Below are 26,375 nucleotides of genomic sequence, written 5' to 3'. Positions count from 1 at the left end.
AGTTACCTGAATCGCGATATACTTGTAATATAAACTGTGGCTAATTTTATAGTAACAAACCAAAACTGATGTAAGTCCTTGAAGAAATAAAAGGCTTTCCAAACACAAATGAACTTCATTATATGAATATTATTCACTTAACTTTGATAGTAACTAGTGTCCTTATATATATATCTAATATCTATGAAAGATTTCATCAAAGATTTGATTTGATCTATCAAGGATCATGAATATCTTATCAAAGATTTGAGATTCCGCGAAAGTAAAAGTTGTATGGCCAATACCAATATCATTTTAGCCTATAGATTGACTCGAAATGTTATGCGTGTTCTCAACAGAAATTAAGAAAGCTCACAACAGTAAAATTGAATTCATTTACAGAAAAAAAAAATATCTGATTCAAAAATAAAAGACAGTATTTTAAGTAAATTACTCATCAGATGAACAATCGAAAGCAAATAAATAAAACATAGGGACAGTTTTCATTTGTATAGAGAAAAAGAAGAAGAGGCAAGAAATATTGACTTCAGGAAGTTCCCAATAATTGCGACATTTTATGAATCTTCTTGGCAAATCATGTAAAATTTAGCTGAAGTAATTACAATACAATTTACTAGCTGGTCATATTAATGTCTGAATCCTTGTTAACAAAAAAATTAAACGCTGAATCTACACATATACAAGTAGGGTTAGTTTATTTTGAAAACCGTCTACGGCAACAAGTGATCTCGATGTTAGGCTAGGCTTGGTAAGTATTCGACTAAATAAAGAAGGTATATCAATATCATACAGAACACAACAATAAATCAAGGTATAACATACAATATGATTTATAGAAAAAGTAAATACACGGAAATAATACTCGTGCATATCTTGTGCTTATCCCACATATACACTGTAAAACTTAGCAGGTTACAATTATCAAACAGTACTACATCTACAGGAGAAAATCGCTATTTTGAAGGTATTACAAGAACATTTACTACGGATTACAAGTTAAAACTCATCATGCGGTATTAAATGTTCGGTCTAAAAGGAAACCAAAAGAAACGAATAAAAAGTCTGGGATTCTCTACTCTACTTTACCTGAAAGACATAAATGTTAACATTTATTTTCACGATAGCTTGTTGAAATGGTTACTTAGACAAACAGTTGTCTCTGTTAACTACATCCATATAAAATCAAACAAAGTAGGAACATCGCGGTTAATTTAGACTGATCTTCACTAGCAGACTAAATATTTTCGTGCACAAAGAGATATATTGCTTGCATGAACATTTCTATCTTTAAATGGCTACAATCAGAAAAAAAAACACCCATAAATAATAAAGGAAATGCATGACAACATCTCGTGTGATACACGCATATCACATGACAATAAGATGCATAATATATGTAACATCAGATAATGAAACTTTGTATGTGGCCCTAGATCTGACGTCTGAAATTTTTTTTAGTCTTTTAATACATTTGCTTCCTACTCTATTAAACCATTAGCGAAAGGACTGAAGATATTTTTCATTCTTTGTATTATTGTACTTGAGTTTTGCAAGTATATTCTGGCAAGTGATTGATTAGAATTATTAACAAAAAATTAAAGTCTCACATAAACGTGCTTTGTATAAATAATGGTATCTCCCAAACCAATTATAAAATTGATTGCATATAAGATACATAAAGTTGGTGTCTTTTCATTTAGCATTTCGAATTACTAGATAAATTTACACTTAGAATGCTCTAAAGGAGTGATCGTAATTAGTACGGACGGTATTTTGAAAAATCTGTTGTTCTTTTTGCGGGCTTCTTGAGACTACAAAATTACTGTCTACTTTGCCCTCTACAAATACTTGAAGACAAGTACTTGAATATTACATTAGAAAATTACACAAGAGTTTGTAGAATTGACAAACACTATTAATCACTCTATATGAAAATTCACATTATCATAGTTTTAAGAATATATCATACAGAGCTTAATGAAAGAATTGGTGCTACTATGTTAATAATTAACGCGCATGATAATACACAAGCATTAACAATGCAATGGACATTAAAATTTAAAAAAATATAAATTATATTGAAAAATATGTAAACTCATAATCTCACGAAATTTGTTGCTTACAAAAATTGCTTAATTCGCTATAACACCTAGATATTGTCATCAACACAATTTGTATATCAAGTTGTTAAAAATTTAGTAAGAACCTTTCTTTTTTAAAAATTTTATTTAGTATCTATTGACGATTAACGTTCAATCAGTACTATCTAATGCCTTCTCATTGAAACCTTATTCAACTCATTCAGCTATTAATTCAATACTCCAATAGCTAACAACATATACCGTAAGATCTTCGGTACATTGAAGATGAACCTATATCTTCAATGGTTTATTTACAATCTACGGAATATCTTTACAATCTTTAGTATAGTTAGAGTAACTCAACATTTTTCATTCTCTCGTAACAACTTTCTTAGCAAATTTGTATTTTAATAGAGTCTTATAAACTATAATCACTAAATCTTTCCAACTACTCTACTACAATTAACACCAGCAGTCGCAATAAACATTAACAGTAAATAGTACAAAAATATATAATATCAACAACAGACTAATATTTCCTCTGGGCTTGAGCTGGAGTCAATTCATGTGGTACAACCTGGCAGCACCTGATGGTTTTCCCCATTTCGTGAAGGTGACGCACTACAGTAGACTGAACATGCTGATTTGGTTTGAGAAACATCGTATACTGGTGAGTGCATTATTCTCAGTGGTGTGTCGTATAACCTCAGAATCTATTACCGTGAGGGCGGCCAGATTTTTTTTGCTGGACTTCAATATTTTTACAACCTGCTCGAAGTTGAACCAACGAGTTGCTGTGGGTGTGGTTTACTGTACCTTTCCTTTTCCCATGGAAAATGTTTTTGGGTTGCTCCCGTAGCGTTAAGCTCGAGTTCAAACTCACACACATGTACCAGATTGTTGAGCACTCACCATCATTGCCACTAAAACGACTTAAGATACTGGCGAATTGACGTTCTCCGTATTAAATAGTCCGCTTGCCACACTACCTCTTGGGCCAGTTTGAACTTGTACTTAGGTCGATCACGGGGTACACACACGTCTGTTGTTTGGGTTGTGGAAATATTGCAAGACTTATGAATTTGCCTTGTATTTAGCACCAGTGCTTTCACTAATCATTGTATGATATACAGTCATTGTCAAAGATTTGAGAACTCTATTGATTTTTCCGAATTTTCCACATAAAAGACACTGATCCATCAAAACCACGTTTATTGGACTTGTTTTTGAAAATAAACAACGTTATTCATATAAGGATACGAAAGTTCACGGTCTTGTTGACATAATGACAGATAACTAACGACCAGACAACTAATGTCACGCTTTGCTTGATGATACATAATATCAACGACACCTAGTGGTATATGAACCTTTGTCAATAGTTGTCTCTTTACTTCAACAAACAGTTGTGTATGCGATATTCAATCGTGTTGTAATATGGGCAAAATTGGATGCAAGTTTGTAACCTGCGATCTCACTGGTTTCATTAGCGTGTGAATAGTGAATATTGAAAAAAAAATTAAATGAAATATTCCAGTTTTCGTTCCACGATTATGCCGGCTAGGGTAAAGGAGACGGTGATGATAACAAATGAATGAAATGATGAAATAGAGAAAGTGGGAGGAAATAGGAGAACTCCGAGAAAACTCTACGCACACGGTGTTTGTCCATCTCAAAGTTCACTTGGCGTGAGCGGGGATCGAACCAGGGACCCCGAATTTGTAAAGCTCTTATCAAGGCTAAAGGTCAGCATTTTACTGAACGCAAACACACTCAGTATATTTGTTTCAATGGAAACAGGACCATACGTTGTAATTTCTTTGTATGAGCAATAATGTTTATTTCACAGAATAAATCCAACAAATTGAGTGTTGTATGCATGTCTTCTTTTTTAATCAGAAAATTCTGGAAAATCAGTAGTGTGCTCAGACTTTTGACAATGACTGCCTGCTAGGAAACATTCTTATAAACTACAATAACATGAATTTTCATTATCCGGTGATTAACAAAATAATGTCTGTAACTTCTATAAACTCTTGTGCTATCTAATGTAATGCTCATGTATTTCTCTTCAAGATGTAAAGAAGAAAGTACGCAATAATTTCGTAACCTCAAGGAGACTGCAAGAACAACAACAATTTTGTTCGAAAATATCGGTAATATTAATTACGGCCATTCCCTCGGGGCATCTTCTATAAATATAAAATTTATCTTTTAATGTTTCACGTACGTTCGATTTTAAACTCCAAAATACTAACTACTGTAGTTAAAACCAACATTATTCTGGTGAAATGAATGTACATTTCAAGCTATTTTATACGACTTCCTAAGATTTTAAATTAATAGTTTATAGAAATTATTCAAATACATATTCTTCGAACAACTCTGTTCAACTTTTTTTGTCAATTAGTTTTACTGGATTTTTTCATTTATGTTTATTTTTAATGCAAGTAACATTCATTTAATATTTTCGAACAAGAATAGTATTTAAAGGAATTAGTGACAACCACGAAATTTTAGGATACTAGAATTGTTTGTTGGTAAAACTATATATATTTTTTTTCAAGTGTAATAACTTGTGATATAATGGTGATTGAAATGCGTTAAAAGGACTTCTAGTCAAGACTGAATGATGCCGAATGAATATTGGGACTTTGAAATCTTGCCTACCTATAGCTTATTACAGTCCAGCGTAAAATACGAATGTCATAGGATCGTCACTCTAAAGTGACGAACACTTTAGAATAATTTGCACAAATAATGTAATGATTATACAAAGATATGTATTTTCAGACTAACTTATTTATTTGAAGTAAGAAAAGCAATGAGGTCTGCAAGGTTTCATTTGCTTCTTGATTTGCAAGTAAAAAGATACTTTTGGAACTGACTGAAAATACACTATCTGATTCTTGACACTTAGTACATCAAGTACATCAAAGAAAAACGTGCTTTAAGTTAGATTTGGTATGAAAAAACCAATAGGTTTAAGGATATAAAATGAGACATTTTTCATCCAGTCCAAAAGTATCCATTTTACTCACAAATCAAGAAGTAAATAAAACTTTGTAGCTCCCTCATTGCTTTCTATTTTAACTTCAAATAAACAAGTTGATCTGAAATATGTGCAATAAGCTATACATGTAATTTTCCAGGAATAGCTACATTTTTTCAACAACTTAAGTTTTCTGCACTCTACTCTCTTCTTTCGCATTCGTTCTATAGTTTATCTTGAGGAGCTTCAGTGTAAGAACGCATCACATACCGGAAACAAGGTTGTGAGTAATAGATGCTCACACAATTAGGAGCACTTTCAGGATCCATTATCAGTATTTCCTTAATTTTCTGTGGCATACGTGACGAATAACTGGAACAGCCTTTATTAAGAATAGACTGCATTTTAAGAATCGAAAATAATATTCTATTTCTTTATGCAATCAACTATGCAGACTGCAAATCAACTATAGAATTCCATTATAATTACTGACCAACATATTCAACAAACAAATTACTTATTATCATCCTTACGGAATATCTACTTAAAATAGTCCTGAAAGAAAGGAATTAATTTCTAATATGAGAAATTAAAAAATATATGTTCGTATGAGTAATATAAATGGTACCTAATTCCACTTTACCTTACATGTGTAGCTTGAAAACCAATAATGTAGTACATTAGTTGTTCTATAAACAGGAAGTCAATATTAAAAACTAAAGAACGATAGAAAGTGACAAAAACGAAATTAAAAACTAGGCAAATTGTAAATATCATACCACAATCTTCTTCGTCAACCCCGTTGAGGCAATCAGCTGTACCATCGCAATGTTTTGAAAGTGGGATACATCTACCATCGCCACAGTTAAATTCATTAGACGAACAAGTAGCTGTAGAAAACATAAGAATATCTATTATATAGTGATATGAACAAGGAAAATTAAGACAATTCCAATACATGTATAATTGGATTTTTTAAAAAGAAGAACAGTTCAAATAGAAGCTAATAATAACATGTTATCAAAAAAATAAGTAAATCAAAATATAGTGAAGCTACTGTGAAAGTTGTTCACTCACGTGTTTGTGACGTATTGACACGTTCATGCGGAACGAAGTACAGTGGGTTTGTTGTGTGTGCAAGGTTTCTACTGATCTGGAGAAATCTATTTCCCTGACTTTCCCCGACCTTCGACAGGAAATTTCCTGACTTTCATTACAGGTGTCGGATGATGTTGACATATAAATAAGGAATAAATAAAGGTGAATATTTATATAACATTTATTCTATAGAGACAAATAGTAATCAATTGCTCAAACGTACATTCCACTTACCTTCCATAAATAGGTATTATAATGGTTGGCTAAGCTGAAATTGGTGTACAATTAATATTGAAAAAATATATTTTATAAACTTTCCCTGAATTTCATGACCTGCATAATTTTCCCTGACTTTCCTGACCAGTAGGAACCCTGGTGTAACCGCCACGGAGTGGCTCAGTTCTCAACATTTGCATTGTTTGTTTTCGGTTTATACTGATGGCATTTTGTACATTTTTAAAATTGAAATAAACCGAGGAAGGTAGCATAGAAATTAATGCTCATTGTCCGAACGCAAGCAGGCGAAGAAAGCATCCACTTAAGTTAAGAAATCAAGGATACTCTAATTTTTTTGTTTAGGAAAAAGATCTGTTAGCTTATTGGATATACTTACTTTTTTTACTTACTATTCTTTCTAATTATTTATTATTTCTATTTTTATCGGTTTGTCCAAGAAAAATTATCCCATTTTACTTTACTTTAAAGAATCAACATCCATAAAACATAAAACAAAAATTAAAAAATGAAAATTACATCTCGAAGACAATATTCTTAAAAATATATACAGTAAACTATCCATTTAATGGACTAATTGGGATGAAAAGTTGATCGAACGTTCGTTAAATCGTGAATTGTGTTATGAACAATATTTAAAATACGATTACACTTGAAATTGTGCTGTATAATGTAAATGTAAAATATTTAATGTATATCCACATTAGTAACAAAAAACTCTCTTGCAACTACGTGTTAGGAGAGTGGAAAAAAAGCCTCAAGCTTTAGTTGTTTTCTATTGAATATTGTTTCTTAATAATCACTGCTGTATCACATTTAAAAATCTGGTCAAAGTTTTGACCGCAGCAGTTTCTTTCTCTTTTGGGGTCCTAATGGCTGAGTGCCAAAGTGTTTACCTCTGGTGCGTAGAATCCCTGGTTAAATCTCAGTTTCCGCTAAGGTTGCTTTGTGGTGGACAAACACCATTTTCACAGGTTTCCTCGGGCTTCTCCCGTTTCATCCCACTTTCGTCATTCCATCATTATTATCCATCTCGTCATCATTGTCTTCCTTAACCTCGGTAATCGTGGTACATTAAACTAAAAGAAAAAGTTACTTTCTCTTAACTACCATTGATACATTAGTCTAACTTCAGTCTGTTAAATCCAAAGTTCGTTGTTTCGGGGTTCGTTAACTCGTTGCAGTGTACTAATGCATTTTTCGCATCACAATTTTATAGGATAATTCTACATGGTGGTGCAAATTTTGCACCACTCTGGTACACATTCTGCTGATTCTTTCACAGTGATTTATTTTTTGAATCACTTAGTCGACCTAGCTTAAGTGTTTGTTCTTAGATGTCACGCCAAAACATTTTCAATCATTCGTCATATAACCTAGTGTTTGGTGAATTTGGTGTTAATTTTAACAAACAAAAGTACTTCCCGTGCAACACAGGGGTATAAAATACATATTTCTCTGTGCCGCAGTGGGTTTTCAACTGTTAATAAGAGACGCTACAAAAGGAACATAAGTTTCAACTATGTTTTTTTTTTTTTTTTTTTGTTTTTTTTTTCTTTTTTACTTATTAACTGTTAACAAAACGAAAAAAAAAATACATACGACATCCGATTTCATCTTCTCCTGTTATGCACTCTGGAATGCTATTGCATCGTTGATTGATATTTAGACAAGTGCCGTCACTGCACGTATATTGATCGGATCTGCATGTGGGTGGACCTGAGTTTGCAAAATTAAGAAAAAAAATCAGAACAAAATAAAGTACGAATATGACAAAAATATTAAATCAAAAGCATTAAGCAAATAAATAATAATTTTATAACAAATAAAATAAAATAAAATAATTAAATAAATAAATGAGATTTCTAAAGTTTGTTACCCATCGAAATGCATATATTTAGAAAAAATCTTCTAATATTATTTTAGTATTATCGTATTCTAATTTGATTTCGTTGATAGTGATAAATATTTTTAAAATTATTCACTCAAACCGATGATTATTAAAGATAGACGGATTATATTTATAGTCGTGTATGTATTTACATTCCCATATGTTTTCAAGTAACGTTGCCATGGAAACAGGCGTGTGAACCTCTGATTTGCTGAATGTCTGATTGAGACTAGGTACTTGATAGTGTTTTAAAGTGGAAGACAGTCGTGCTTAATATCTGTTCCTAAATATATTTGAGAATTTTGCTGTTTGTAGCAAAAGTAAGGTAGACATGTGAATTTTAATTTATAAAGTGAAAAGAAAGCATTGGACTGAAACTGTGGAAGAAAATTTACTAAATAAAACAATTCAAGAAAGATCTCAAGTGCAAATGTAACACTAAGCTCTTGTGAACAGATAGGTTATTATTTCATGAGTGACATAACTTGTTTCATCTGCTTGGTGATCAGTAAATCTTGGTCAGTATCGTAAACTGAAACATTATTTTGGTTGAAACATTCTAGAAAATTAAGGTAAAACTAAATATAACGTTTTGGAGGTTTTAACAGTGCAGTTAAATTACTTTCACTAGGCAGAAGTGAAATTCTGAAATTATGGAAAAGGCAACGAACATAGTAGCTAGTTTTATTTTAGTCCCTCCTTCCAGTCTGAAATGGTTGAATCTCCAAGCATTCCACAATATTTTACTACATACATAGATTATTAATATCTTGGCAGAATTAAAGAGCCCTGGTGAATATAAATGTAATTTTGTTTTTCAATTTAATGACTTCAAATTTTTCAGTTGCATATAGTCACAGCAGATAAATATCAATGGAATAAGTACCTAGTCGGATACTTTTATTTTATTTAAAATTGTTTTTTGCTGGTGTTTACAAGAACATTTAAACTTGATTATCTTTCTATTTTGACTTTGGTACAAATGCATATTTAGTGCTTCAGAAAAAAATAGCTATATGTTTAAATAATTGGTATACATATTACGACAATTACTATAAGTAGTGAAATGTGAATTATGGAATATGAACAAAATTTCTATTTAATGTATGGGCCAATATTAAAGTAAAGTAGAGATGTATGTTATAATACGTGCAGAAAGCATGCAAGACTATTATTCTATATTTGATTTGGTATGTATATTAACATTGCATGTACAGAAAATAACAATTTAATATTTTATAAATTATATTTATTTCATTTATATAACAATCACCAGATACAGCTCAGAGGCCATTTTATACTGGATATTTAACAATAACAACAACAATGGGAAGTATTTGGGAAGGTATCGGCCAGGGCCTGTTTAGTAGGTACCATCCCGGCATTTGCCTGGTAGGACTGAGGGAAACCCTGGAAAACTTCAGTCAGGATGGTCGGCAGCGGGAATCAAACCCACGACCTCCCGAATGCGAAGCCAACGCTCTACCACTTGAGCTACTTCGCTCGGTATTAAAATATGTGTAAACACTTAAGCACAACCTCGTATGAAAATATGAAATTTATTTTATTTAAAATTTGAGAATTAAATCACTACTGAAAATCGATTACAGTGACAACAACTACAAAATATGTAAATTAATCTAGCTCAATTGTCACTAGAAGTTCATTGCAAAACTTCTTTTTCTTTTAGAATACCCATATATAATTTGCTGTGAATAAAATCATCCTAATTAATACACAATTTTATTTCCATATGTAGCTAAATAACTTCCTTTCGTTTTAGAAGTTGTTTCATAAGAATTCTTCAGTGTATTTCAATTACGAGATATTAGTTTTGTTAAACTAGTAACGACAACAGGGTTCTCATATGTATAAAAGCGAACGTAGAACATATGTTCTGAACTACCAATATAAGCTGATAGGTTTATAATAACCCAGATTTGCAGCTGCGAAAGAATAATAAATATTAATTTTTATTTTAAGTAGAACATTTATTTTTAGCATTTGTAGAGACATATTTCCTAACAGCAGCTAAAACGGCGGCCGTATATTAAATATGGAATTTACATAATTTATTACATATTTATTGTTATTACTAGTAACACATGTACATTGCATTGTAAGTAAGTTATAGGAACAATTATCATATTCTTCTTTTGAATAGTTTGACATAAAGGTACAAGATATGCTTTGGGGGAAGGAAGGAATTAAAATTTTGTAACGTATTTCTTCTGAACATTTGAAACAAAAATGGTATATGGAAGTCTCATTCACTTGCACAAATGTTGGAAATTCCACTTTGAAAAGGTGGAGAAAAGGCGTATCTGACTATTATTACATGGTTAAGTCGTTGGGTATAGGTACTCGCATGGATTTTGATAGATAGAACACTTATGCATTAAGGAACACGAATCTTATCATTCATTTGAAGAAACAGGATTTGGATGATGCAAAAGGAAAGAAGGAAAGTGAAGTGACATGCTGAAAAATAAAGGAATACAAAAGAGTTTGCGCGTAAATTAAATTAAGCACGAAAAACTTCATCACGAACAATAATTTTACCACGTTTCAGTCACAATCAACTCACCACAATTCTCTTCATCACTGCCATCTCCACAGTCGTATTGTCTGTTGCACCGTAGCGCAGCGTTGATACATGTTCGATCTTTGCATCTAAATTCATTCGCTGCACAGGCAACTGCAAAATTAAATTTAACTCTGAAGTACACAGTTACTCTGGGTGTTAATAATCCGACAGAAACATATTACAACAAAAGAAAATTTATGTTGTTGTTCGTAAAGTCAAAGGAAAATCCGGCTTTTCTTGATCAAAATACTTAAAGCTACTAACTAGCAAAAGCAATGATACACTAATTCTGAAATTAGCTTTAAACCCATGTATATATATATATATATATATTAATGGAAACTAACCAAAATTGTGGATCAACTTAAAGAAACATGATAATGGAAACAATAACTAAGATAAGTACTTAAAGGAGCCTATCCCTGATTAATGACTTACCAGGTACACTAGACGAACGTAAATATTTGAAAGAAATAACCATTTTGTTACAAAAAAATAAAATACAGTGTATCTCAAGTTATTTATCTCTTAATAACATATTAACTTCATATAAGTATTGAAAATAGATTAAATATTGAAATACAAGATTATATTCTGCATTTTCATGCAGTTATTTGATGACTACTGCTTCTATTATAAGTTTTTCAGCGACGGTTGCAAATAATGAAATCTACAGCTACCAGTATATATCTGAATGAATTAGATCTATACCATGATAAGCTTATGTTGATATGGAAAAACTTTTCGTGAATACACATCTAAATCTTAAGGAAAAAAATAACGAGATAACAGGAAAATTTCATATCCTAAATTCAGCAACCAATTATAGTATTACATGGGGAACAAGGGTTTATTCGTATGAGTCTTGAAATTTTCGTAAATAAAAATGGATGTATGTAAATATACGGATAGAAATAACTTTCTTTTAGTCCTAATGGAACAATCAGTATGAAGGGAACTATATTTTTAACTAAACGAGAAACTACTATAATTTGAAAAGTTGTATGAATTTTTGGACATGTTTATACAGAAGTACCGCCTACTGTGAGAGTTTTATATTAATATGAAGACGGAAAGTTTTACAGTTTACTAACTATATGCCTGTGCTAAACTACGAAATGTAATTATGTTCTCGGAATTGTACAAAAAAAAATCTGGAAATGTTTCAACATGTTCTCTGAATAACATTAAGAAACTAGAAATATTTCAAGAGAAATAAAGAAAAATAGCAATATATTCACGGTAGAGATATTACGAAAGGAAAAGAAGAGTGAATTTTAAACAGTAATGTATTAAAATATACATTAAAAATCTTTAGATTATTTCGATTTTGCCTAGATAGTGCAAAATAGTTGGGTATAGAAGAAAGGATATAGATGTTATACCGTGGATGAGATTAAACCTGGTATACTACTCAATAATAACAATACTTATTCAAATAATTCCAATCAAAATTAGAAAAAAAAAAATAAGGAAACCTAAGTGAAATACGAAAATCTTCATATTCTTGAAGTAAAACATTATTAAAGATTATTCTTGAAGTTTTATTTTGGATATAATTCTCAATCAAGTAATAAACTAATTTCAAATGTACTCCACTCTAAATGCAGACAGGTAAGTGGCTATAGAAATTAATAAGTAGTAAGCACACTTGCTCGCGGACATTGCTTTTCTTTGTAAAATGCGCACTCTCTGGTATCACTGGAAAGATCTCCTAAGATTGTTGTCAACTGATTTAAATGTAATTGGAAAACCTAAATTATCAATCAATTGGGGGCCGAGGTAGCTCAGCAATAGAGCGTTCACCTTAAGTGAATGGAATTCTAGTTCAATCCCAGCTCATGCCAAGTGAGCTTTGTAGTGGACAAATACCGTATGCGTATGTTTTTGAGGTTCTCCCATTTCTACTACTTTCTTAATTTCATTCATTCTTATCATCCCTGTCTCTTTTAGTCTACACGGCATAACTGTGGGGGTAAAACTAAAAGTTTTTATTAGCCAATTAAAATGAAGGAAGCCTTTGAAAAATTTTACCTCAAATTACTGCTTTAGCTACCATGAAAAAGACTGTTAATTCACATCTAGAGAAATATCCGAATTAATACTTCTGCAGTTTAGAAAAACATTACAGAAAACTGCAAATATATTTAATACATATCTCTTTATTTCAATGTTGAAATGTATATAATAATCCTGCCATAAGATGACAGACATCTTACAATTTCGTACATATTGTTCATGAAAGTTGTAAATATTCATTTAAAACGACACTCATTTCAATATGACTATACGAAATAGTAGTATATTCAAAAATATGGATTCTTAGTATTCACGATATTGATAAAATTTCAAAGTGATTTATTGAAAAAGAATGTTTCTGTATTTGTCAAGCAACTTCTACAAAAGAAAACTATCAACGTAACTGAAAAGGGTTTTCGAATTCATAACAGCTTTTTTTTAAGCTGTGAAATAGATCATCTCCTCAAAAATTCTTATCATAAAATTATACTTCATTTTACATTTCTACTTAGGAATCAAACCCAAGAAAAATTCGTTCTAATGGATTGGGATTCTTTGTAATGCAAATATGGATAAAACATAATCTGGTTAGATAATAAACTTGTTAAGTGAATATTAGAAATGCATACAGCAATTTCTCTCATCACTTCCATCTTGGCAATGATTGAGGCCATCACACACTTGATCTCTTGCAATACAGAATCCATTGTCACACTGAAATTGGTCGGAAGAACATGCTGGAAATAAGAAAGCAAATCATGTCTCACAAAAAGAAACTTTCACCCAAAAACGGAAAAGAAAAAAAAAATAATAATCGGAAGTATTAATATTGATATAGTCATTCTCATAACACTGTATTCCTTGTCATACTAAAAAGACAGCAAATAGAAATAATCTTTTTAAAAAATCCAGTTGCAACATTCCGTAAAATAACAGAAAAATAAGTATATATCAAAATCTGAGTAATTTTTAATGCAAATTTATTGTTTTTTCTTTTAGGCTTCTTTAAAATCACAACAATCCATGCAATTTAAGTTTCAATACTAAAATAAAATCATTTAATAATATCAAACAAATATACATTAAATTGAAAGAACATAATTATTCTTGAATATTTTAAAATATACAAAGAATATTTTCGAAGAAAGAAATGAAAGATAACAGTAAACATTCACAAACATAAAATTTCATACACGTGAACACAACACAAATCAACAAACCAACAAAACAAACACAAGACAAACAAACAAACAAACAAACTCAAGGAGAAAGAAAAAGAAAGTGTATAAAGAAACATACAAACAGAAGTATTGTTGCAGTATATGTTTCACTTACGACAATTTAATTCATCGGATTTATCAGCGCAATCGTAAACCTTATTGCATCGTTGACTTCCATCAATGCAGCTCCCATCCCTACAACGGTACTGGCCAGGCTTGCATTCACGAGGTGCTGGAATATCACCGCGACATACATAAAACATGCACAACAAAAAGAATACAGCACAAGGATTTAAAATCAAATCCTATGTGAAAAAAAATTTTTAGTGATCAGGTTATAAAATGCATATTAAAATTGCAACCATCAGTTCACCATGCCTTAGATTTATTTTTTTTTAAAAAAACAATTTAGTTATTTTTCAAAATTTGGTTTGTTAAACTGAATACTCATGCAGCACTGAGATGTAATATTCAGCTTAAATATGGTCATGCATATTAAAGCATGCAGTATCTTTGTGCTTGTAATAGCATACCACATGAGTAAATTGCAAAATAAAACCTCAAGTAACAAACCATGCACTTGCTGCAACTCATGCTCGTATAAGCATAAAACAAAAATGAAAGCGATATAGAAAGTTTAACCTATTAAAATATTCTTTATTTTGAAGCTCAGCAATTTCATTTATACTTACTTCTTTTTCTTAAAAAAATAAATGTTCAGTTTTATTTGTTCATATTATTTCTTAGATTTCTACACTTTTTCAAAGTGCTCGATTAATATGCATATTTAATTAGAAGTTATAAAAACGGTTTCAATATATTTTTTTTAAATAAATTAAATATTAATTATTTGGGGGTTCTTTAACAAAATTCGTAACGAAGAGTTTGCACTGCATGACAGCTATATTATTCACAACTATTTTACGTAAATACTAATATAGAACACTAATCTCATAACATAACAAATTGTACGTTGAATACGAAACATTTTACTAGCATTGTGATTTCTCATATAGTAAGGCATTTATTTCGGAAGTGACTGGAATTTTCGTCATCCTAATATAAAGAACATTGTCAATGTAAACCATTTGAAGACTTTTTATTATATAAATCCTGTGCTCACCGTAATCTTCTCTATCTTGCTTCAGTTTCACTAAAAAAGGTTATATTAGTCATTGAAATTTCGTTGACTATGCTAATAATATACTCAATGAAAATCCAATGATCTTCTGAGTCAATCCGTAACAGGACAGAGCAAAATAAGGTGAGTACAGTTTAATATTATGTTAAAGTAAATTTGCCCATGAAACAATAAATGTGTCAGTTCAGATAGCGGTACTCATATAAAACTTGAATATTGAAGTAAGGGCTTTACTCTATAAGTGCTACATTTTTTTTTCCACCTAGTCTGAATTTATACATGAGTTTAAATAGTTTCTACAACCATCTAGCTAAAGCTATTTTATATCTTACTTTTGTTATTATTATTATTATTATTCTAGCATGTCGAACTTAAAATAAATTAAAATACCTTACTGACAACGAAATCTATGAAAACAAAACTTAATGGATTTTCGAGAAGAATTCACCTCACATTAACACACATTAACATTCATCTCACGTTTCTCTTTTAAAGGTACAATTTTCATTAAAAATGAAGAAACGTACCGATAAGTCAGAGCTTTGATCACGCTAGACTTTCTTACTAATTATTTCTAATTTCAGTTCCCGCTAGTTTAAGTCCGCGCATCGTAATCTAATTCCGTATTTCAAATTCCCAATAACTTAGAAGAATTTTAGACTGAACTGAAACTCTACATATTCCTTTAAATGTAAATGATTTTAGAAGCCTAACTACTGACCATAATAGAATTAATATTAATACAAATAATCATTGAGTTAGTATTATAGGATAATGTGGGTTTTACAGAATCTATTTGATAAGGTCGTATTTTTCTTCTTCGTGTGTAAGTGAACCAAAAACGAACTTACGTGAATCAAATTTGACCTAAACTGACATTGTAAGATTATAATGAATCTATTTAAATACTATGCAAGAAATTAGAATGTACCCTTCTGTAGTTTTAAGACCTTTTTAAACATCGAGATTAAATTAGACGTGAACATATGTTTTAAATGTGTATTTCCACCGAGGATGAATTCAAATCAACTAAAATACAAAAGAGAACATTAGCCATTTATCCACTTGGGAGTTCTAATAAAGTGAAATTAACCATTACAGGTGGTGTCTTTTTAAACAAGTTCAATATACTGTATTTTATTCCTACATGTAAACCATAACACTTATTGCTCAAATATTTGTAGCGATATTGAAATATTTTTTTAAAAAAATTAACTTAACTTTCACGTATTAAAATCTTTTTCAAACTTTAATATTTCCCGAACTCGTATTTTATTATACATAAATGAAATACGGTATTATATAAAAAAAAAACAACATAATGTTAAATTGGCCACAAAATTGTGACATTTGGAAAACAAAAGCAGTGACATTACACGAATTATACTTTTCCAATCATATTTTCGAAATTATAATATTAGTTTTTTTTTTTTTTATATTTCCTTTCTTAACGGATTTGTTGTTTACAGTATGTCAAGTAGAGTTCTAATCTGACTTGTGAGTCACTGACAGAAATTTCGGTACATATGTGTACAATATTAACTTGCCCTTACTATGGTCGAGAGTAAAAGCAATTATCCACTTTATATACATTCTCTCGTCAATAAATGATTTACGTTATTATTAGGGTATGGCATATGTGAGTAGGTGAATTGTCTGTATACCGTTAAACTACTCTGTGCACAATATTTATTAATTAATTTGAAGGTTATGCAGAACTCTTCTTGATTGAATACAAATTTGATTAAAAAAAAAAAAAAAAAAAAAAAACTACCGCTCATGCCCATGGTAAAAGTGACACTTGGATAAATTTCCAATTACGCTTTTTCTTTATACTAACTTGAGGACGTGGATATTTATTTTTTTATATCCTAAATTTGAGATCACTTTTTTTCGTGATTCTATTGACGGATATGTTTTAAAATATTTCTATTGCATTACGCGTCCTCAAGTTAGGACAAGAAGTGCAATTGGAATTTATCAAAGTGTGAGCACCTTTATCATTAGCGCGAGCAGTACTTCTTTAATATCTATTCGGAAATACAAAGATTTATTTGAAGTCTATGTAGGAAGGTGAAAATCAAAAATAACTTATTTTTTATGCGAAAATGTTGGAAGGAATACTTCCATTCAATCTCTAAGGAGCAAGATGGGTGAATACATAGCAAATGTCTTATTCGATGTTTGTTTAACTAATTCCCATGTAACTTTTTCCAACTTTATGCAAGCGTTTATAAAGCCATCGATTCTGCATACTGAAAATTCGATTGTCTATATATGTATCTAATTCACCAATGTGTTATAAGCGTATATAAAGTAAGTGATAATAAATTAATATGCTCTTTAGCATTTAGATTTTAGAACAGCTTGCTGTAGCATTGTAAAAATGCATGTAAAGTTACAAAAAACCTCATACAAATACGCTCGTTTGTTCTGAAACATATGAATTGTCTGTGAGTGCATATGCACATTTGCCATTAACAGGCCGGCGAACTAAGCTTAGAAGATAGAGAATAAAACAAAAAATATATAAAATTTAAAACGAGTATTTATGTTTAAAACAATAACTTCGGAAATGTTTTAATTTAAAGTTGCTGAATTATCAGTATTTGATAATTAATTCAGTTTATTTCGTTACGGTCATAATTTATGATAATGAAAGTGATTCAATAATATCTACAACAAGTGCTTTACTTACTTTTCATCCGCATGTTAATACAAATGAGAAAGTTAATATATTTCTAAACTGAATTAATAAAATTGTCCCTGATGATTGCATAACGCAAATATTAGTCAACATGATGAAGACTATTTAAAAAAAAAGCAAATGAAAAAGGAAAAGCTACAAAAATCTAATATTTTTTCTATGTTAAAAAATTCTACGTTAAAATAGTGTTACTTCAGACAGACAAAAAAATACTTGATAAAAGTAATGGTAAGCTGTCAGTTCTAATCTAACCTGTGTACGTTATAAATACATAGCATTTGCGTTTATAGATGTTACTACTGTCAACAAAAATAATTAAAAAATTTGTTTCAACAACAATAACAAGAACAAAATGTATATGTAAAGCCACAGAATACCTGTGGAGAAAAATGTAAGAATATAAAAATACTAATAAAAACGAGGATGAATACAAACACTAATTAAGATTTTTAACCAAATACAGCATTTCAGCATAATGCCAGAGAAATAGTTTACGGAAAAAGATATTGCTAGAAAAAATCTATCTAAAAAAAAAAGATGGATCATCATATATATGAGATAATTCTGAAGGTGAAAAATTGGAAGTATTGACAGAATTAAATTTAAAATAAACTTTCGCTAATATTTCAAACTTTGCGAAAATCCATCGTCGTAACCAAGAAAAGATAATAATAATAATAAAACTGAAACACTTTCGGCAATTTATAAAATAGCTGATCAAGAAATATAATCTGATAAAAAAATATTACGCGTATTAATAATAAAAGATAAGTTCAGATATTTGAACTTAGTTATAAAAGCATCTCAAGACGTTTCAGGAGATAATAATTAATAATAATGAACATAAATAATAATAATAATAATAATAATAATAATAATAATAATAATAATAATAATAATAATAATAATAATAATAATAAATTATTTATGGAAACTCATTATCTCCAGAGTCGTTAAATAGCAACTTTTAAAAGATGCTATTTTTTCGTTTTAAAAAAATGTAAAGAAATTTTTAACTAACATCGTGCTATACCATTATGAGAAGATACATTACTATACTATTTTTCATAAAGCAACTGAATATATTATTAACAAATATGCCATATCAAGGAGCGCAAAAAATATTGAAGCACAAACGTATGTCGATTATTTTTAAATTAAAAAAAAATAGATGAAATAAACAGAATTTAATTCTGTCAATACATTTTCTTTGTGTATAAAAATGTCTAATAAGATAAAATTACTCATTCTCCTACGTGAAAAAGTATCACCCATAAAAGACTACTTGCAAATAAAATGTTAATTCTGCTATAACAATATCAGTTGTGCAACACCACTACGAAATGTTATAATACTCATTTAAGATAATAATTAAATATATTTTTAAATTATAATTTAAAAAATACATTATGTGCATAGTTATGAAAGTCTATTTTATATCATGCTTTAAGTGTAAAGATGATTATCCCATAAGAGTGAATCAAGATTTAAGATTAAGGGTTTAGAAGACCTTTTTTAATTTAAAAAATAAAACAAGAAATTTCGCATACCTCATACATCCTACTCCCTCAAATATGTACCAAAAATGTTCATCTACGTTCTTTACACTTTGGAAAGTATCATTAATTTTTTAATGTATATATATGTGCGTGATTTCTAAACGTATTTGATACATACTTTGCACATTCATTTAACAATTGGTACAAATGTATATTTTAAACATTTCTGTGACACGATGAATGTACCATGGCGTTCGTTCCTTTAGATGGAAATTATTACATTTAGTAATATCAGTTGGTAAGTCTGAATATACAAATGAACAAAAATACTGAACAAATATTCGATAATATATAACTCAATTGACCTGGCACAATACAAGAATACTGTAACATACTTTCCAAAGTATACCGAACTACAGAAGATTTATAAAGACCAAACATCCACTCATTCAAACCTTAAATGTTATCAGCATAAATTTTCAAATAAAAGCAAACCATCAACATTTTTACTTCACCTTAATAATCTGCACATAGGCTCCATTAACACGAGGCATCTACCACATATTGAAGGAAAGATTTACTTATGCAAAGCAAAGTACATGCAATTGATAGTATACACAATACCATACGTATTATGAAAACAACAACACAGAACAAGATGCTTGTTATTTTAAGGGACAAAGAATACAGTTATATGCTTTAATATTTTAGAAAAAATTATTGAAAGTATGTAGTGTTCCTAATTCGTGTATAGAAGTTCGTCAGTTCATCATAAGCAAGAATATCCATCAAATCTGGTAAAACTTCATATCAAGTATTAGAAGCTTTGATACTTTATTTTACAGGAAAATTTTTACTAAAACAGTCTTCGTGCCTATGTATGGTCAAAGATCAAAGATAGTATTTTCTCAATAAGAATTTTATGTTGAACATGAAAAACTTAAACTCTGCATTCCCTTAACTAAATGTAAACGAACCTTTGGAACAAGATAGCTGATTTTCCAAAAAGAAATATTTAAAACATCAGCAATCACATGGAAAAATAACTTTAGATTTTCATCAAATTTGAACAATGATTTACTCATAATTAGCTGACGAACTGTATACACGAATAAGATGGTAATCCAAATATTGCAGCCATGTTGTTTCATAAGCACATAAGCTTCTTGAAAAACATAAGCAATAAAATATTAGAATCGCATAGTTTAGAAGTAGAAAACCGAAGTTGATTGAAGAATGCTTGTTCTTTTTCCAACATGCTCTTCATGTTTAGAAATACTGATTTAGTTCCAAGCGGAAATTTTCTTTGATTTTTAATTATATTTAGATTATGAAAAATCTATTATTTCCCCAAGAGTGATGAATCGTAGTGTAACGAAGACGAGTTACAAAGGCATAAAGTATGTGTACGGCTCTTTATTCAGATGTGGGATAAAGAAGTAGCAACAGATCCGAAGGTTCAGTAAGAATGTCTCCGTGTGTCTGCTCAAATCAAACTGAATTTTCTTCGTAGTTTTATGAATATTCCCCCCCTTTTTTTTTTCTATTTCTAGCTTCCATCAACAAGGCTCTAAATCACAGTCGTAAGTTTGGACAAACACTCATTCGTAAAAAAAATACAAATATGTCTTGAACCGTACTATTTTAGTGTCAAGTTCTTTTTTTAATTTTACATTGTATTTTACATTTTTCAGAATACCGAAAAAAGTAAAACACATTAAAATTTCATAATGAAAATTTTAATATGTTTTAACCTTAATACTTGAAGAATAATCTACATACTAATCAGCGAGACAGTGAAAATATCGCTGTCGATTGCTGTGAAAGCAAAAGCCTTACAAATGCGCCGCATGGTGTCGTTATTGTCAATACCAAATATACATGATTCAGAGTTTTGGCTCCCGTTCTATGCCAATGAAGATATATCCTAACAATAATGAATAGTTATGTCCTCTCGTAATCTCTGAGGTATTGTGAAACATTTGTAAAGCAGAAAAAATATAATTTTAATTCTCCTAGTAGTTTTAAGGGTAAATAATCCCAAACAGAAAATAAAACTCTAATATTTTAGTTTCTACTTAAATGTGTAAAATTTTCTTGTACTGTGTACATTCTTCTCTATTAGTAATTACAGACACGTCGCGTCGTTTTCAATGGGGAAATAATAATATTATCATAAGTAATGAACACAAAGCCTTTTCTTCCCTCAAATGCAACAGGTATTGTAGAAAGCCAAAAAGGAGATCACAGAAGGGGTTACCATTTGAAGATCAGAAATTTAATAGTTATGCCTCCAAATGTAAAGCTCTTAAGATTATTATTTTTTGCAGCTCCAGTTTCACATAAATTAACATAGACACTTAAAAATAGCATTAAATATATCTTATTGTCAACATGATATGAAAAGTAAACATACCCAAAAACATGCTTTAAAAAAATATATATATAAAAGATAGAAACTTTAGTACAAAGCATGTAATATTCAAAGAAGTATGGAAAATGTATTTAAAAATGTAGAGTTACGAGGACTCACATATATAAATATCCAGTATCTGCTATACAAATATGTACACAAAATCAGTGATTTGTTTCAAAGACAAAAATAACCGTAGAAGATGGAAACTATTCTTTATACACTGGAATACCAGAATATCTATTAAAGTATGTCAAAACTACTTTCTCTTTCTTTGCTCTACTAGTACTTCTGTATACTTGGCGATAATACATCATGTCACTTAAGTGTGATAATATATTTTCGTCTCCTAAGTTCGCGAAAGCATTCCAGAGAGGATGCACATATTTTAAGTAAATACTGAAATGTTTACAAGATCTTATCTTCGTTGGTTGTTTTTAAATCCCGAGCGACTGTTATCTGAAATCATTAATACAATTATTTTTTTAGATTTTTTAAAATTTATTTTGTACTTTGTATTTAGACAATATTTCGCCACTTGTGAATACAAAATGGAAGTTCAACTAATGCGTTATGTGATATTTATTCAGATCCATACCAAAAAAGTGTGGAACTCCGATCTACAAAACTATTATGAAATGTTTATCCGTATTTATGCCAAACAGAGCGAATTCTGACTTCCAAAACTAATACATGAAATATTTATTCATATCTAGACCGAACAATGTAAACTCTAGTCTACACAAACCGTGCTCCTGGGTTTTCTCGGGGTTTTCACGTTTCCTCCCACTTTCTTCATTCCACCACTTCATTCATTTCTCATCATCATCGTGTCCTTTAGCCTAACCGGCATAACCGTGGTAAAGCTTAAAGATTTCATTTCTTTTTTTCTAGTCTACACAAGCTTAGATTATAGCTGGTATGTTGACTACATAATTACATAGCTATGAAATTATCTGGATGGAGCGTCATCGAGTTTATATTAATAAATATTAATCAGTCGTTACAAATGGGTAGATAATGATGAATACTATAACTATGTCAATACTAATTTCGATCGCAAATATCGTAATAATGTTTGAAAATTACTAGTGTTAACCACGATGTCTTATTGTAGACATATATCATAATAAAACCTGCTGCTGGAGATATATCAAATTTATCTTGTATTGTAGTAACTCTTCAATTACGAAGCACGCTCTGAATTTTGTTATCAACACGAAATGGTAGTGTACAAATGGTCCTTGTAAGTGGTTTTCTTTATTACTCATCACTTTAGATTACTGTCCTTTATTATCACTAATATTACAAATTCACTATGATGTTATTTGAGTATACCGAAGTGGTTTGTGGACTTTACTATTTCGTCTTTGGTGTCCTTTACTGTTCTGTAAAATATGGCAATTTTATATTTCATGAACACCAATTGAAGCTAATATACGTGATCCTGTATCACATATAGATATATAGTATAAATATTAAGAAAATTCGCAAATAAAAAAACAAACTTTGACAAGTATGAGTCGGAGCTTTGTTTAGCGGCTAGAAATACGGAAAAGTATCGGCAAATTTTACGAAATTACGATAACTTTGTAGACATGGGTTATACTACCAACGGCAGTATAATCACCAAACGAGAAGCGAGTCATATCAACAGAATTCGTTCAAGCGACAGTTTTCAGTGAATAGGCACTACATAGGGAACTTTCGAAGATTTTCCCGTTATTTTCTCACTTCGTAATGTATTTCTGCGATCTACAAATTACCTTAGTAGTACACATTCAGAGAACACTTGGCGAGAACAAAATATATAGAGGTGATTGCTCTCTATTGGTATTTCATGACTATCAGTATTTCCTTTCGTGTCAAGTTACGGCTTTAAGATTTTTAAAACCCATTAACACCTCTTAACACTTTATAGCTCCCCCACGGGAAGTTTTGAGATAAATTAGGTATGATAAATATGGGATATTAACACCTCAGCCAAGATAATTAAAAATTAAGAAAATATTAAATTGTTACAAAGAAAGATTCACTTTTTATTTGAATTTATAAGCTGTTTATTTGCTTTGTGCACTTTTAAAGTTTCTAACGCACACCATACTCTACACCGCTTGAAAGCTTGTAATATGTTACGGTCGCCTATTGATATTAATGGCGACATGCTGACATTAAAAAGTGCATTTAGTTTCACTTCACATTCTTGCTTTACAATATCATGCTAGAACAAATTAGGATAATTTTACAGGATCGTATTGTGTGTCAGGAACACTTATCGGCAACAGTTCGTTAAATTATAAGATCCAATAAATAGTAAATACTTGTAAATAGTAAGTAAATACTTGTGTGGTACGCTCTGTACTGAACTCTATTACACAGGAATTTTGAAACAGCACCAAAAACTTTGGGAAATTAATCCACACAAGATAAGTAGAAAAAAATATAGTATACATCATTTCAGAGTTCCAGTCGAGCTCCCTCGTGGCTAAGCGGTTAGTGTACGTGCTTTTCGCATGGGGGACCCGGGTTTGATTCTCGGGATTCATGTAGTTCGCATTCCACGTTAAGCTGTAGGTCCACTTCTCATATAGCCTCGCTGCTGAAAGGAACGCTAAACTCCAAATCATCATCATCGGAGTTCTAGCCCGCCGAAAGTCGGTCAGAACAATGTGAAAAGTGTTTGCATTAGATTTCTGGGTTGTCGGCATCTATGGCCTGTCAGCCCGTTACGTAGATGAGGGATGACGTCCTTGACGAGCACACTATCTGATGAAAGGGAAGGAAGAAAGCGATATGGGACCATTATGTTAGGTACTATACCGGAATTTTGCCTGGTGTGAATGAGGCAAACCCATGAAAAACCTCATTCAAGATAGCTGTCCTGAAAAAGTTGTTACACTTTTTCGACCGAATGTCCCTCGGATCCTACGTTCCACGTCTCACATCGCCAGTACTAAACGGGATGTCAACTCCAAATTAACCAACCAACCGAGTTACGACTCCTTACTTTCCCAATCTGACCAATTTTTGTGTGCTCATGTTTATCTGTATATATATATATATATATATATATATATATATATATATATATATATATATATTCATGCTTTCATGTGAGGAATCATTTCTCAACGTTTTTTGATGTTGTTTTGATTGTTCCTCAATTGCTTGACTTTTCTCCTATGTCCTATTTGTTCTGCCTAGACTTTATTTTCCCAAATTAAGTTGTAAAATAATTCAACAAGTCAATGTACAATTATGTTTTAGGAAACAATAATTTTTGTAACGTTTGTAATCTGTGTTTGGAGTAATTTTGAAACACCATAAAGCAAGAACGTGAATTACAATAAAGAGTTCGTTAGAAAATTTTGTTAGTTTAAATAGCCATAAAAGCGGAAGAACAATGCAATGTGCAGCAAGCACTAAGTATGTGCAGATGTTTCAATATTTCAAGAACCAATGAACTTACATTCTTAATGGAAACCCAAAACTGATGTTTAATATTAGCAACTTTCGTTACTTTGCCCGTGTAAGTTCTTACCAGGTGTTTTATGTTATACTTACGACAATCTCGTTCATCGGAATCATCGTATGGACAATCTCGTCTTCCGTTGCATCTCAATCTTCGATCTATGCAGGTTCCGAAATCGCATTGCCACTCATCAGGGGACGTACACACTAGAAAGTAAAAACAAAATAAAAATTAGTCAACTGACTCTGATGTAGTCCAAGGAGCACAAATGATGGAGCAATTTCAAAAATACTGTTGGTGCTATGACACGCAAACATTATTAAGCACTTCGTTGGTCCATTTTATTATCCAGCTAGAACTCAAGTACGTTTGCTAATCCGGTTGACAGTCAAGTTAGGCCATTGTGGTTTGATATAGTTTGATGCTATATATATATAAATGATTGGTTAAAAGCTCTCAGACACTGAAATTTGTCCAAATTATAATCGTTCGTAATGCTCATTTTCCTTCATAAATATCATATTAACAGCGTGCAGCACTCCTGTGTGTCCTTTACGCGAGAAGTAAGTCAGGTTACACCTCAAAAATTTTAACAAAACCACAAACTAACTTCAGGTGCTACTAACAGTACAAATTTAAAAACAGTAAGACTTAAAAAATAGATTCAAAAATTAGCAATATAAATCTTCTTACATATATCACAATTTGTCTGAAGGCAGTAGTGAATAAAATGTTGTCAGGGAAACAAGCGTACATGATTTTTGTGTAAGTTCCACTGAGTTAAGGTTTTAATAATAATAATAAAAAAACGCTATTTTTGTTACGTTTCGGCATTGTAACAGTTCTGTACTCAATACTACTACTACTATTACTATTACTACAGTATTACTACTACTACTACTACTACTACTACTACTACTACTACTACTACTACTACTAATAATAATAATAATAATAATAATAATAATAATAATATAAGGCGCCGTTACTATGCAAAAATGAAACAATCTTATCTTTTATC

At 30.6% G+C, this 26,375-nt stretch overlaps 1 protein-coding gene across 29 annotated transcripts in view; it reads right to left on the bottom strand.

Annotated features, from left to right (window-relative positions):
• trol (terribly reduced optic lobes) overlaps positions 1 to 26,375 on the bottom strand; it is a 1,284,884-nt gene that overhangs the window by 243,739 nt on the left and 1,014,770 nt on the right. For 26 of the 29 annotated variants that reach the window (XM_081736787.1, XM_081736791.1, XM_081736768.1 and 23 more), the window contains 6 exons: positions 25,447 to 25,560; positions 14,238 to 14,354; positions 13,532 to 13,639; positions 10,884 to 10,994; positions 8,008 to 8,124; positions 5,853 to 5,963 (listed from right to left, as the gene is read on the bottom strand). In XM_081736787.1, coding sequence (XP_081592913.1) covers positions 5,853 to 5,963; positions 8,008 to 8,124; positions 10,884 to 10,994; positions 13,532 to 13,639; positions 14,238 to 14,354; positions 25,447 to 25,560 — 678 coding nt within the window. The remainder of the gene's footprint in view (positions 1 to 5,852; positions 5,964 to 8,007; positions 8,125 to 10,883; positions 10,995 to 13,531; positions 13,640 to 14,237; positions 14,355 to 25,446; positions 25,561 to 26,375) is intronic. The other 3 variants (XM_081736785.1, XM_081736796.1, XM_081736777.1) reach the window with 2 other exon arrangements.

The sequence above is a fragment of the Thermobia domestica genome, chromosome 13 (assembly GCF_964235325.1).
Source record: "Thermobia domestica chromosome 13, izTheDome1.hap1.1, whole genome shotgun sequence".
Classification (NCBI taxonomy): domain Eukaryota; kingdom Metazoa; phylum Arthropoda; class Insecta; order Zygentoma; family Lepismatidae; genus Thermobia; species Thermobia domestica.
Note: the sequence above shows the minus strand (reverse complement) of the source record. Positions and strands in the feature narration are given on the sequence as shown.